The sequence below is a fragment of the Ranitomeya variabilis genome, chromosome 4 (assembly GCF_051348905.1).
Source record: "Ranitomeya variabilis isolate aRanVar5 chromosome 4, aRanVar5.hap1, whole genome shotgun sequence".
NCBI classification, from domain to species: Eukaryota; Metazoa; Chordata; class Amphibia; order Anura; family Dendrobatidae; genus Ranitomeya; species Ranitomeya variabilis.
Genome location: NC_135235.1, coordinates 470,225,708 through 470,238,856, shown reverse-complemented (window position 1 = coordinate 470,238,856; position 13,149 = coordinate 470,225,708). Strand labels below are relative to the sequence as shown.

General features: G+C 42.7%; 1 protein-coding gene across 1 annotated transcript in view; it reads left to right on the top strand.

Annotated features, from left to right (window-relative positions):
• The window catches only part of OTOP3 (otopetrin 3), a 104,826-nt gene extending 93,023 nt beyond the window's left edge, over positions 1-11,803 (top strand). The window contains exon 7 of the mRNA XM_077251745.1: positions 11,342-11,803. Within this exon, the coding sequence (XP_077107860.1) occupies positions 11,342-11,512 (171 nt within the window). The 3' untranslated portion in view covers positions 11,513-11,803. The remainder of the gene's footprint in view (positions 1-11,341) is intronic.
• The last annotated feature ends 1,346 nt before the right edge of the window (positions 11,804-13,149 follow it).

Here is a 13,149-nt window from a genome sequence, read left to right as displayed (position 1 = left end):
TAATGCAGCCCTATATAGTATAATGCAGCACCCATATAGTACATATAGTATAATGAATTCCCCATAGTCCTTGAAAGAGTACAATGAGGCCCTACAGAGTACAATGCTGCCCTGCAGTGTACACTGCGGCCTCATACAATAAAATGCTGCCTCATACAGTAAAATGCAGCCACATAGAACATAATGCAGCCTCATCTAGTATAATGCTACTCACATATAGTAAAATACAACCCTGATATAGTATAATTCAGCCCCATGTAGTATAATGCGGCCCCCATGTAGTATAATGCAGCCCCTATACAGTATAATGCAGCCTCATATAGTATAATGCAGCCACCAATATGGTATAATGCAGCCCCATACAGTATAATGCAGCCACATATAGTATAATACAGCCCCAAATAGTATAATGCAGCCTCACAGAGTATGATTCAGCCCCATAGAGTATAATGCAGTTCCATAGAGTAAAATGCAGACTCATAGATTATAATGCAGCCCGATAGAGTATAATGCAGCCACATACAGTATAATGCAGCCCTCATACAGTATAATGCCTCCTCATATAGTATAATGCAGCATCCATAATACTGATACAGTTGAATGTGTGATTAGGGAAGAGACAGGTCCGGCGCCACTGCTGACACTGGGTCCACCTGTCTCACAGGTCCCGTAGTGGCTGCATAGTGTCCCGCTATTAGTGGCACACCACTGGCTGGGGGCCCTTTGGGGAGTGAGGGCCCTAGGCAAATGCCTAATTTGCCTGCCCCTGGCTTTGATGATCTCAGCTGTTCAGTATTGACCACTCCTATATATAATATCCTCTGGCAATCTGGATTGCCAGTGTTAGTCATGTACTGCCTGCTGTGGAGTGTAGGTGTTGGTTGTTGATAGAGGCATTTGGAATGTTGATCTGTGACTGTTGCTTGGTGTTTCGGCTGTGTGCAAATCCTCTTCCTTTTCTATTTGTTTTTTCTTCATTTTCTATCCATTGTTCCTTTCTGTTGTCTGTGAGTGTTTATATGTATGTTTGGTATTTTATTTATCCTTGTACATCCTCCCTAGTTAGTCTTGCTTGTGTACACACATACACTACTACTCTCCTCTTCCCTGGGTGGGGAAGGGGCAGCTATAGGGCTTATTCAGAAGTTCAGCAAGGCATGTGGCCTTGGTGTCTTCACCATCAGAAGTAAGCTAGGAACAGGGAAGAAGCCCCTGGCCCCAAATATTCCGACAACAAAGTTGTGACATTTTTTCACCCATCATGGATCCTACTACTGCTCTGGCTGGGCATCTGAAGCAGCTCAGCCTGGAGGTGGCAGAACTTTGCTCTGTTGTTACACGACACTCAAGCATGGCTGATCCGGTGACCACTACTCCCAAGCAGCCCCAGGTGGAGCCCAAGGTCACTTTGCCTGACAGGTTTTATGGGGGGATGAGACAAGTTTGTTATGTTCAAGGAGGCTTGTAAGCTATACTTTGTTACGTCCTCACTCCTCTGTAACTGAGGAGCAACCGGTGGGGATTTTATTTTTTCAGGTGCTGGGTCACATGCACGATAACCCCAAATGCATTTCCCTGACCGAGTCTATGCTACATCAACTTCGGCAGGGAGACCGGCTGGTGGAGGAGTATTGCTCCGAGTTTTGGAGGTGGTCCACCAATATCAAGTGGAATGACCCCGCACTCTATATTTAGCTCAATAAGGGTTATCTATAAATGTAAAGGATGTCCTTGCCCTGCATGAGACTCCAGTCTCCCTTGAGGTGGTCATGTCTCTGGCCATCCATGTGGACCGCTGACTTCGTCAATGACATAGGGGGACACTCCAATTTGCGAGGCACCTGGAGTAAAGGGAACATGGGTCTGATTCAACCCATGCAGTTGGGTGGGGCGGCACGTTCTGTTGGTCCAATGGTAGCTCGGCGTAAAGGGTGAATGTGTGTCTTCTGCGGTGGAAAGGGTCCTTTTGTGGGTACTTGTCCTTCCATATTCCACTGTAAACAGCTGCCGGAAAGCTAAGGAGTCCAGATTGCGGGGAGGTTGGCAACCTGAGGGTACTTATTTCCTCCACTGGTAGATCTCAATTTTTTCTACCAACTGAGATCCATGTAAATAAGGAGAAAAATACGGAGCATCGATGAAAAATAGGTAACACATTTTATTTTTATTATAATTAATCCATATAAAAGTTAAAATAATTGTACCACAAAATAACACACTCACAAGACGACACCAGTCAAAATGCTGAGAAACCACCCAAAACACCCCAGTAATGTCAAGATGACTAGAAGTCTGCACCAGATAAGCCAGCACAACAGAAAGTGATAACAGCACATTTCCTAAAAATGAAATATCATAACAAGTACCAGGAATCTGTTGTAAATGAGCAATGCTTACCAGTAAAGGGGACCCGGTGGGGGGGCAGCCGGATGATGAATCCCGAAGCGCGTTTCACGGCAGCACCGTGCCGCTTTCTCAAGGGGATAACATCAGGTTCCCAATAGGACCTTCAAATACCCTAGTGAACCCGGTCACATGGTTGCCGGCAACAAATTACAGCGGCGCTTTCGGCGCATGTGCATTTCAGCCGCCAGGTCCTGAATGCAGACACAAGCATCAAGCGCAGCACGCACGCTTGGTGAAAAGGGCCCCCGGAGCGTGCGCATGGAGCCCAAAGACGCTGGTCCGCAACAGGGAACAGCTGGCAGCAACGCGACGCGCACGGCCATAAAAATAACAAAGTTGAACATATCACCATGATGCATATCAAGAACCATAAGCAGACCACAATCAATGTATATACAATACAACATAGCGTTCTTCTTGTTGAAGTCCACACAGAATGGTAATGTCTCTGTGCATAATAATGCAACTCTAAGGAATGAGTAGATGTCAGTCCATTCAGAATGTACAACTGTGTGCCATGGCAACTAGAAAAAGGTCGTGCCTCTTGTCCAAAATATGTGCCTGAAGTCTGTAATAGATAGAGTGGCAACCTGGTGTGGACCACAGTTTTCGAAGAGGAAGAAGAAGGGCAGATGGAGGACACAATGGGCCCCAGAGTGTCACAGGTTACTAGTGATGCAAAAGATAAAAATCATTAAAAACTACACAAAAACAAATAAAATTAAAAACAAAAACATTAGAGCCGGCTAACAGGGGGGTAAATTGAAGGGAAACAGGAAGAAACCTAGCATTAAATATAGCCAAGAAGGGAGAAATGGGGGGGGGGGGCAAAGATTTCATAGGGAGGGGGTGAAGCTCAATGTTTCATTTAAACTCTTCGGTAACATAGTATCAAGTAGCACAATCCACCTCATTTCGATTTGTGCTAAAAGTTTCCTGTTGTCACCGCCTCTTATCTCCATATGCAGAGCATTACCCCCTCACCTGAAGTAATTTAGCATCGCATTTGTGATGCGTCTTGAAGTGACAGGGAATTGTTTTTAGATCAGAAATGTCAGATACTGTCTTGGCCGCACCAATGTCCCGCACATGCTCACAAACACGAACTCTCAGTTCGCGGGTGGTGAGTCCCACATATATGGACAAGTAGCATAATAAATCACGTTGGTAGTGCTACAGGAAATCTGCTGTCTGATTTGAAATTCCTTGGACCCATCTGCAGAAACAAAACTGGAGCAGCGCAGGACATTGGCGCAAGCAAGACAGTGCCCACATTGAAACCACCCCCAAATAGAGCCATTCGTGCCAATTACTTGGAGTTGTAGTGTAGTGGCTCCGAACCAGTACATCATTTAAATTCTTGCACCTCTTGGAAGTCATTTGTGGAGAAGTACCCAAAGTGGCCATCATGGAGGGCTCCGTCCCCAGGACAGACCAGTGTTTTCTCAAGATAGAACGCATGTTGTTCCATTCATGATTGTAGGTGGAGATGAACTGAATAGGTCCATCTCCACCCACATTATTACGCTTCCTGACTGGGTGTAAGAGACTGTTACGTGGGGTTTTTCTGGCACGATCATACCCAGACTTAACACACCTCCGACTATAACCCTGAGCCATTAAGCGTTTTTTCAAATCCAAGGCTTGTGATTCAAATTTCGTGTCAGAGGAAGAGATTCGTCGCATCCTGAGGAACTGTCCGACCGGGACAGCCCTGATGGTGTACGGATCATGAGCTGAAGAGGCATGCAGTAGAGAATTAACGAATGTCGGTTTCCTGAAAAGATCCGCCTGGATGCACTGGTTAATATCAACCTCCAGGCGGATGTCCAGGAAATCAACCATCGTATCACTATAAGTGTACATAAGTTGTATCTTAGAAGCATTGCCAATGAATATTCTCATGAAATCCTCGAGCTGATGGACCGACCCATCCCACAAAAACAGGATGTCATCAATGTAGCAATACCAGCTCAGCACATGGGAAGCAGCCGGTGGATCTCTCCCAGGCGCCCAGGAAGAGATTAGCGTACGAGGGCGCGCAGGCCGTGCCCATGGCTGTGCCACGCTTCTGTAGGTAAAAATTGTCCTTGAAGACAAAAAAAATTGTGAGTAAGGATGTAGTCCAGCAGTCTCAACCGCCTCAACGCCCTGGGAATGGTCAATACACGTATATAAACCCTCCACGTCAGCTGTGACGAGGAGGGATTTGCTGTCCACAAGGATGCCATCGACCCGTGCCAAGATGTCCGTTGTGTCCCGAACATAAGAAGGTAGGGTCTCAACAAGGGGTTTTAAATAAAAATCAATAAATTGACACACAAGATCACACAGGCCCCCGATCCCTGATACTATGGGGCGTTCCGGGGGGGTCGAGGGCATCCTTGTGGACCTTGGGTAGCCAATAAAATGTTGGAACTCTGGGGGATTTGACCATCAAGCCATCAAAAAAAAACGCAAGAAGGAGGCCATGGGATTGAAGGAAAACTTGAGATGCGTCTTAGAATCCTTGAGTTGGCGGAAAGCCTCCTGCTCATACTTCTCATTTGGCCAGACAACAATTTCCCCCCCTTGTCTGCGGGATTAAAAACAACGTCATGCTAAGATTGTAGTTGTGTAATAGCCTGGCGCTGTTTGAAAGTTAAATTATCATAAGTACGTCTTGTAGATAATTTTTTGAAATCTTCACTAACCAGTTTTCTAAAAATCTCAACTGCTGGGCTCAGGGACAAGGGGGGAACCTGGCAGATCTGGGCAAGACAGAAGACGGAAACTTACTTGCGTGTGGAATATTTTGTTCCTCAAGTAGATCCTCCAAATCACGGAGTGTCTCCTTCTCAATTTCACTCATGGTCTCTGAAGTAGACTTTTTACCATGTAATTTTTTTTAAATCAACTTGTGGGAGAAAAGATGCAGATCCTTCAGGGCTGTAAAGTAATTGAAGGGGTTCGTAGGAGAGAAGGTCAAGCCCTTACCCAGAACCTCCAACTGAGAATCAGTGAGTACATGCGATGAAAGGTTCAGTACCTGGAGTCCCCCCTGACGGCCAGTCCGGGATGTCTTTCCCCCCCGATCCTTTACTCTTGGTATATTGTCTAGTAGCAATCCTTTTATTAGTGTACTCAGAAGTGGGCATATTATCCGATTGTGACGTATTAGGCCTTATGTCCTCGTCGTAAGAAGATCTACTAGACCGTGCAGAGGGAGATCTAGGCCGAGAATAAGACATATTCCGGAATCTAGAACGAGACCGGCCAAATGAATTCTGCCACCTGTACACCCTGGATTGCTGTTTATCTTGAATGTCTCTATTGAATTTTTTTGTTTTAGTGGATTGCATATCATTGGCCCACTTTTGTAATTCAGCATCAATTCCTTCATTTAATTTTTTAAGGGCGTCTCCCGTCATATCCTTTTGACATGGATAAGGTGGCCATTTCTACCTTACTGGACAGTGGGGCGGGGTTTAATTTGATCTACGGTATTTTCATCCAGGCTCGTGGCTTCAAACCACAAATATTGTCGAGATCAATACCCATTATCGCTATTGACTTTGCACTCTTGAGCCAGGGGTATTTTACTCAGGTCGTCCATTGTTGCATTTACAGGTAGGGGCCGTGCACTCTGATTTTATAGACTGTTATATGTTAGAGGGCTTGCTTTCTCCTGTGGTTATTGTACTACATTAGCTTACGCTGCACAATCTTGTGGTAGACTGGCATACCCGGGAGGTAGTGAAATGCAACAAGTATTGCCAAGAACACTGCTTGAGCACCCAGTTAGCTAGTGTTGGTACCCAATATCTGCCTGTAAACCTGTCTGACTTCGTGGATTTGTTTTCAGAACTGGGATGCCAAGAACTATTTCCACATCGTCCTTATGATTGCGCCATTAATCCGATTTCTGGGGCCAAACTGCCAAAGACCAGGTTATACAATATCTCTGGTCCAGAGAGGCAGGCCATGAAGGACTGAAAGTCTGGCAAAGCGTCATATCAGACCTTCTTCATCTCCCGTTGCTGCAGGATTTTTTCTTTATCAAGAAAAAAGACGGGAGGGTTACACCCTTGCCTAGACTTTCATGAATCACGGTCAGGGATCCACACCCTCTCCCTCTTATCGCAGACCTCTTTAATCAGATTGTGGGAGCCAAATGGTTTTCTAAACTGGATCTCATGGGACTTATAATCTAATTTGCATCGAGGAGCGGGATGAGTGGAATACAGCCTTCAATACGCCTGAGGGACACTATGAAAACCTTGTGATGTCATTTGGGTTGACTAATGCTTCCTCTTTCATTCAACACTTTGAAAATTACATTTTTAGTCACCTGGCAGGTAGGTTTGTTGTGATCTACCTTGATGACATTTTGATTTATTCACCTTACCTTTAGTCACATCAGGTACATGTCAGGCAAGTCCTTCAGACACTCAGGGACAATAAATTATTTGACTAACCAGAGAAATGCATGTTCTTAGTTCAGGATAGCCCTTGTCTTGGATATTTTTTACTGTCCACCGGTTTTGGCATGGATCCAGCAAAAGTCCGGCCGGTATTGGCTTGGGATCATCCCGAGGACCTAAAGGCCTTACTAAGCTTTTTGGTTTTGCCAACTACTAAACTACTAAATTCATCATAAACTTTTTTAGTAGTGGCCAAACCTCTGACGGATATGACCAGGAAAGGGACAGACTTTTCCAAATGGTCCAGTCCGGCCCAGGAGGCGTTTGACACCTTGAAAAGATGTTTTGCAACTGCACCAATCCTTATACAGCCTGATATCACTTAGCCATTTATTGTAGAAGTTGATACATCTGAAGTGGGGGTGGGGGCTGTATTATCACACGCTGTATCTCATCGTAAATGGTGTCTGTGTGCATGCTTTTCATCCACTGAGGAAAAGTATGACATTGGTAAGAGGGAACTTTTGGCAATTAAGTGGGCTTTTGAAGAGTAACGTTATTTTTTGGAAGGGGCAGTTCATTCGGTCATGGTAATCACTGACCATAAAAATATTTTACACTTAGAATCTGTTAAGCGTCTGACACCCAGACAGGAAAGGTGGTATTTGCTCTTCACCAGATTCAACTTTTTTTATGACATATAGGCCGGGGAATTTGGGTGTTAAGGCGGATGCCTTATCCCGTTGTTTTCCTGAGGGTGGAGATAATTGTGAACCGCTTCCTCTACTACAGAAAGGGGTAGTTATTGCTGCTATAAGTTCTGATCTTGACAAAGAGGTTCACGGGGACACCCCAGCTGCTCGTTCTTTAGGTAAACTGTTCATAACTGTGAATCTCAGTCTTAAAGTTATAAATGAACATCATGATTCAGTCTCGGCCAGATACCCTGGTAGTAAAGCCACCCCAGATCTCCTTACCCAACTTTTTGTTTGGTCTGGGGTGCATCAGGATGTTCGGGGATATGTAGCTGCCTGTAGTGTGCATTCTAAGGCCCCTCATATTCAACCATCTGGGTCTCTCCAACTATTAGCATTTCCCAATAGATCTTGGACTCATTTGTCAGTAGATTTCATTATTGATGTACCTATATCTGTAGGTAATATAGTTATTTTGGTGGTAGTGGACAGGTTTAGCAAGATGCATGAATCGCAAGACCTTTGTTCAAATTTTTTCAGAGAAATAGTGAAAATATATGGGATTCCTACCGATATTGTTTTTGACCAGGGGATGTAATTTATTTCTAAATTTTGGAGACTGTTTTGCGCTCAGTTTGGGATCCATCTGTTGTTTTCCTCAGCCTTTCATCCACAGTCTAATGGGCTAACTGAACGCATTAACCAGAATCTTGAGACCTATCTTAGGTGTTTTGTGTCTGAGAATCAGGAGGATTGGGTCACTTACTTACCTCTAGCTGAATTCATGGTGAACAACCATTGTCTTGAGTCTACCGGTAAGTCCGCACTCTTCGGGGCCTATGGGTTTCATCCTCAGTTTAATTCTTTAATAGGAATCGTTCCTTGGAAATACCTGAAGATGAATTGTTTTCATAATCTATTACGCCTGTGTAGCAAGAAATTCTTAATAATTTTAAGAATATGGGGTTCAAATATAAGAGTGTGGCTGATTGGAGATGTTTTTTGGGTCCGGACCTGTGTGTTGGTGATTTGATGTGGTTGTCCGCGAGGAACATTTAGTTAAAGGTCCCAGGTTCATTGGTCCTTAGATTGTGGTCGTTGTCAATCCTGTAGCATTCTGTCTTGCTCTGCCACCTACTTTTAAGATTTATAATGAGTTTCACCAGTCTCTGCTCAAAAAATATGCTGTGTCCTCTGAACCATCACCCCCACCTCTATCTCCGGTCATTGTTGATGGGAATTTGGGAATTTGGAGTTTCAGATAGCCAAGATCTTGGATTCTCACTTGGTTCGTCGATCATCTCTTCTGTGTTTGGTATAGTAGAAGGGATACGGTCCTAAAAAGAGAATGTGGGTACCAGCATTTGATGTCCATGCAGTCAGGTTGATCCGGTCCTTTTGAACTGCATACCGTGATAGACCCAGTCCTGAGGATCCGGAGGTCCCTCTTAGAAGGGGGGGTACTGTCACAGGCTTATCACTATGGAGGGGCTAGAAGACCACAGCGTCTGACTTCATATACTCATGCACTGATTTGAAGCATTTCTCCCTCATATTAAACAGTGCAGGTTTCGTTCAGCAGTGTGCAGCTCAGAGTCTCTGAAGCTTTCCTGCTTGGTTGATCTTAGCTGTTCGATATTGACCACTCTCCTCTACTATATATACGCACCTCTGGCAAACTAGAATGCCAGTGTTAGTCTTGTACTGCCTGGTTTAGAGTGGAGGTGTTGGTTGTTGGTAGAGGCATTTGGAGTGTTGATCTGTGACTGTGACTTGGTGTTTCGGCTGTGTGCAAATCCTCTTTCTCTCCTGTATGGGTTTCCTTCCTTTACTACCCAGTGCTCCTCTGGTAGTTTGGTATTTAATTTATCCCTGTACATCCCTCCCTTGTTAGTCTGGTTTGTGTACATACATACACTATTTCTCCCCATTTTCCTGGGTGGTCAGGGGGACAGATATAGGTCTTATTAAGGAGTTCAGCAAGGTACATGGCCCCGGCGTCTTCACTATCCGAAGTAATCCGAAGAGCAGGAATAGTTAGGGTGCCCCTAGTGTTAGGGACAGAGAAGGAGACCCTGGCCCTGGGTATTCTGACCACAGAGTTGTGACACCCTCAAACAAAAATTGAAAGACTCTTGGCTGGCTACAAAAAGCATTTACCTTCTGTTATACTTTCAAAACGGGGTGCTACCAGATACAAACCATGCGGGGTGCTCAGACTTTTGCATCAGCCCATTTTCCTTTTTGTAATTTTTAAAATATAAAAGATGATAAAGGAAATGTGTCATATTTAACCTTAGCCCTTTTAGAGATCATTTAATCTTCAAGTTGCTTAACTTTTCACAATAACAGTCATTTTGAGCAGGGGTGAACAAACTTTTACATGCCAAGTGTTGATTAATATTTCCATCTGTCCTATCAGATCGCATGGAAGAGAAATTCCTCATAGGTTGTGCTGCTGTAATGGATATTAGGGACATTAGCGTGTTTATCAGTACCAGTGCTCCTAAAAAATACCTTGCTTTATCAAATTTTTCAGTTTCATTTTACAAATAGGTTTGTATTTGAGCTTTCTATAGCTATCTGAATTATCTACGTTCTAATAGACATTATGCTGTACTCAAAACTAGCCCAACACAACCAAAGCTCCACCATTAACAACTTTTTTAACTATTATGAACTCAGACAGATACGTTTGAGTCTGAAACACTGCTCTATTTCAGATAAATGCATACTTTAAAAGTCACGGGGACCTAGTTGCATGGGATACTAGTAAGAAAGACCAGTCGCCAGCAGCTTCTCCCTGCCCACTGCCCTTGTGTGACAGATCTCTCCCTGTGTGAATGTGTAGAGACATGTCAGTCACCGGCAGCAGGTGGGGAGAATCTGCTGGGGACTGCTCTTTCCAATTAGCCTACTATGAGGCCCAGCCTTCTAGTAAAGTGTACTTTTCTCTGAAATACCGCAACATTTCAAAGTTAAGCATACAGCTCTGGCAAAAATTAAGAGACCACCACATCAAAACCCTGTCATGGGCAGCCCAATCTCCAGACCTGAACCCCATTGAAAACCTCTGGAATGTAATCAAGAGGATGATGGATAGTCACAAGCCATCAAACAAAGAAGAACTGCTTAAATTTTTGCCCCAGGAGCAGTGTGAAAGACTGGTGGAAAGCATGCCAAGACGCATGAAAGCTGTGATTAAAAATCATGGTTATTCCACAAAATATTGATTTCTGAACTCTTCCTGAGTTAAAACATTAGTATTGTTGTTTCTAAATAATTATGAACTTGTTGTCTTTGCATTATTTGAGGTCTGAAAGCACTGGTTTTTATTTTCTATTTTGACCATTTCTCCTTTTCAGAAAAAAAATACAAAATGTATTGCTTGGAAAATCGGAGTCATGTTGTCAGAAGTTTATAGAATAAAAGAACAATTTACATTTTACTCAAAAAAATACCCACAAACAGAAAAATCAGACAAACTGAAAATTTTGCAGTGGTCTCTTAATTTTTGCCAGAGCTGTATATGGCTGAAATCATTCAGCCAATGTCTGATTCATACTGCCCTTGGATCGAGCAACATGTTTCAGCTGTCAGGTTCTCTTTTAATTTGTATTCTCTCTTATTGCCTATAAACTGGTCTTTGGAACCAAATAGATGCAATGCAAAGGTTCTTATAATTGTTTTTGTATATCTAAACCAATGATGGAGCAATATGAGAAGAAAGACATTTCATGGAAAACTTAGAGCATATAACTAGCGTATAGTATTTATTATGCTATGATGATTTCCCTTCCTACACTACATCTTCTTATGCTGCCCTTTGTTTTGCAGCTCTGGTTCATGTCAGCTTTTGGAGAGCATCCTCAGTATGCAAATGGTCTGGAGCGTCAATACTACGGCTTTTCAGTTTGGTTTTCAATTCTCAACTTTGGGCTCCCTCTGTCAGTCTTTTACAGGATGCACAGTGTTGGCGGGTTACTGGAAGTTTACGTCACTGCTTAGGTTCCTGCATTGGCGAATGTCAGCAGAATAATAGACAGTTATAAAATCCACATTTGCAACAAACTGAAGACACTAATTTGGGGAATCTCCTGTTGATAATGGACATCACGTTTTCTTCCTTAAGCCTTAAAACAAAATCATGGAGTTCTACTGGTATTGAAGTGGGCAGATGATAGTCCTTCAAGCCTCCTAGTAGGTTTTAAGCTTACAAGGCTCCATCAAAGATGAAAAAAAAACTAGAGGTCATCTGTTTAGTGGTAGATTTTGTATAAATGCAATACACTATCCAGCAGGTTTGTTGTGGTATAACTGCATAAAACAGCATGTGATTATAAAGTCCAGAACATGTAGCCCACCATTGATTCTAAGGGGTCAGTTATATGAATTATAAGAATGAGGAAAAACACAGAACACCTTTACTGTAATCCATGCGCATGTCTATCATTAGTGGTATCACTTGGAGCTCCTAGACAACCTGTAACAGAGACTGGTTTCCTGGTATGGGGCAGAGGGAGCTTTAGGGTTCTCACACACTGCATGGCATGGCAGAAACTTTCAACTCTTTTAGTTAGACAACATCTATTCACATTATTCTTGAGCTATTTTGGTTAACAAGGAGCAGATGTGACCATTTTTTTTGCTCAAAATTTTTACACCGGAGCACATAATATATTGGAACATCTGAATGCAGATGGTGTGCTATTGCTATAATTTAATGCAATTTAACAAAAAATTGTTTTTAGAAAGATATGGTCCAGGAGTTTAGGAAATTAAATTGGCAGCAGGATATACTATAAAATGGAAACAAACACTACTTATCTGATACACGTTAAACTTAGGCTGAGAAACTAAGTTTTTTGGAGGGCACCACTCCCATCTAAAGGGATCAACCAGAACATGCCAAAAATATACCGTATCAGAAGAAGAAAAAGAAGCATGTAAACAAATGTAATCACCTAGAAATATTTGATTAGACTTTACTACAATAACAAGCCACAGAAAACAATTAAAAACATTTAAATAGGACCATAAATGGCCATGATACAAAGCACCGAAACACAGACCCAGTCTATTGTAGAACTTGGGTTTATCCCTAACTGCCAAATGGATGGTACGAATCTTATAGCTGCAATATAGCTATACACGCAAGATGGAAGTGTAAAGGTCACGTGGATGTTTCAAAATGGTAGAGCATAATCTGCTATATGCTCGTTAGTATATACAGAGTCCATCTACACACTTATTAATAAAGTGCACAAAGTGCAGAAACTAACTTATATAAAGTGCAAACAAAACAAATATATATAGCAAACATTAAAGTGATATAGCAGATAGATATAATAATCTATAATTCAAAAACATGCCTAAGTTGTATACATATACATGTTAGCTATTTAAATCACCAGCACAATCAAGTATAAGAAAGAAGCCTCAGTAAGTAAAATATACCATACTGGGAAATCCAGAGAATGTATATAGGACAGTAGGGGTGATCCCCATGTGTATTGCAGCAGTTTTGTATCGCAGGTATTATCAGCCCTGATGAAGCCATAATAGTAGAGGCAATATGCCATATTACCAGGTCAGTTTTACCATACAGTGAACATGGTAAATGAAAAATTCAAAAAACAAATTGT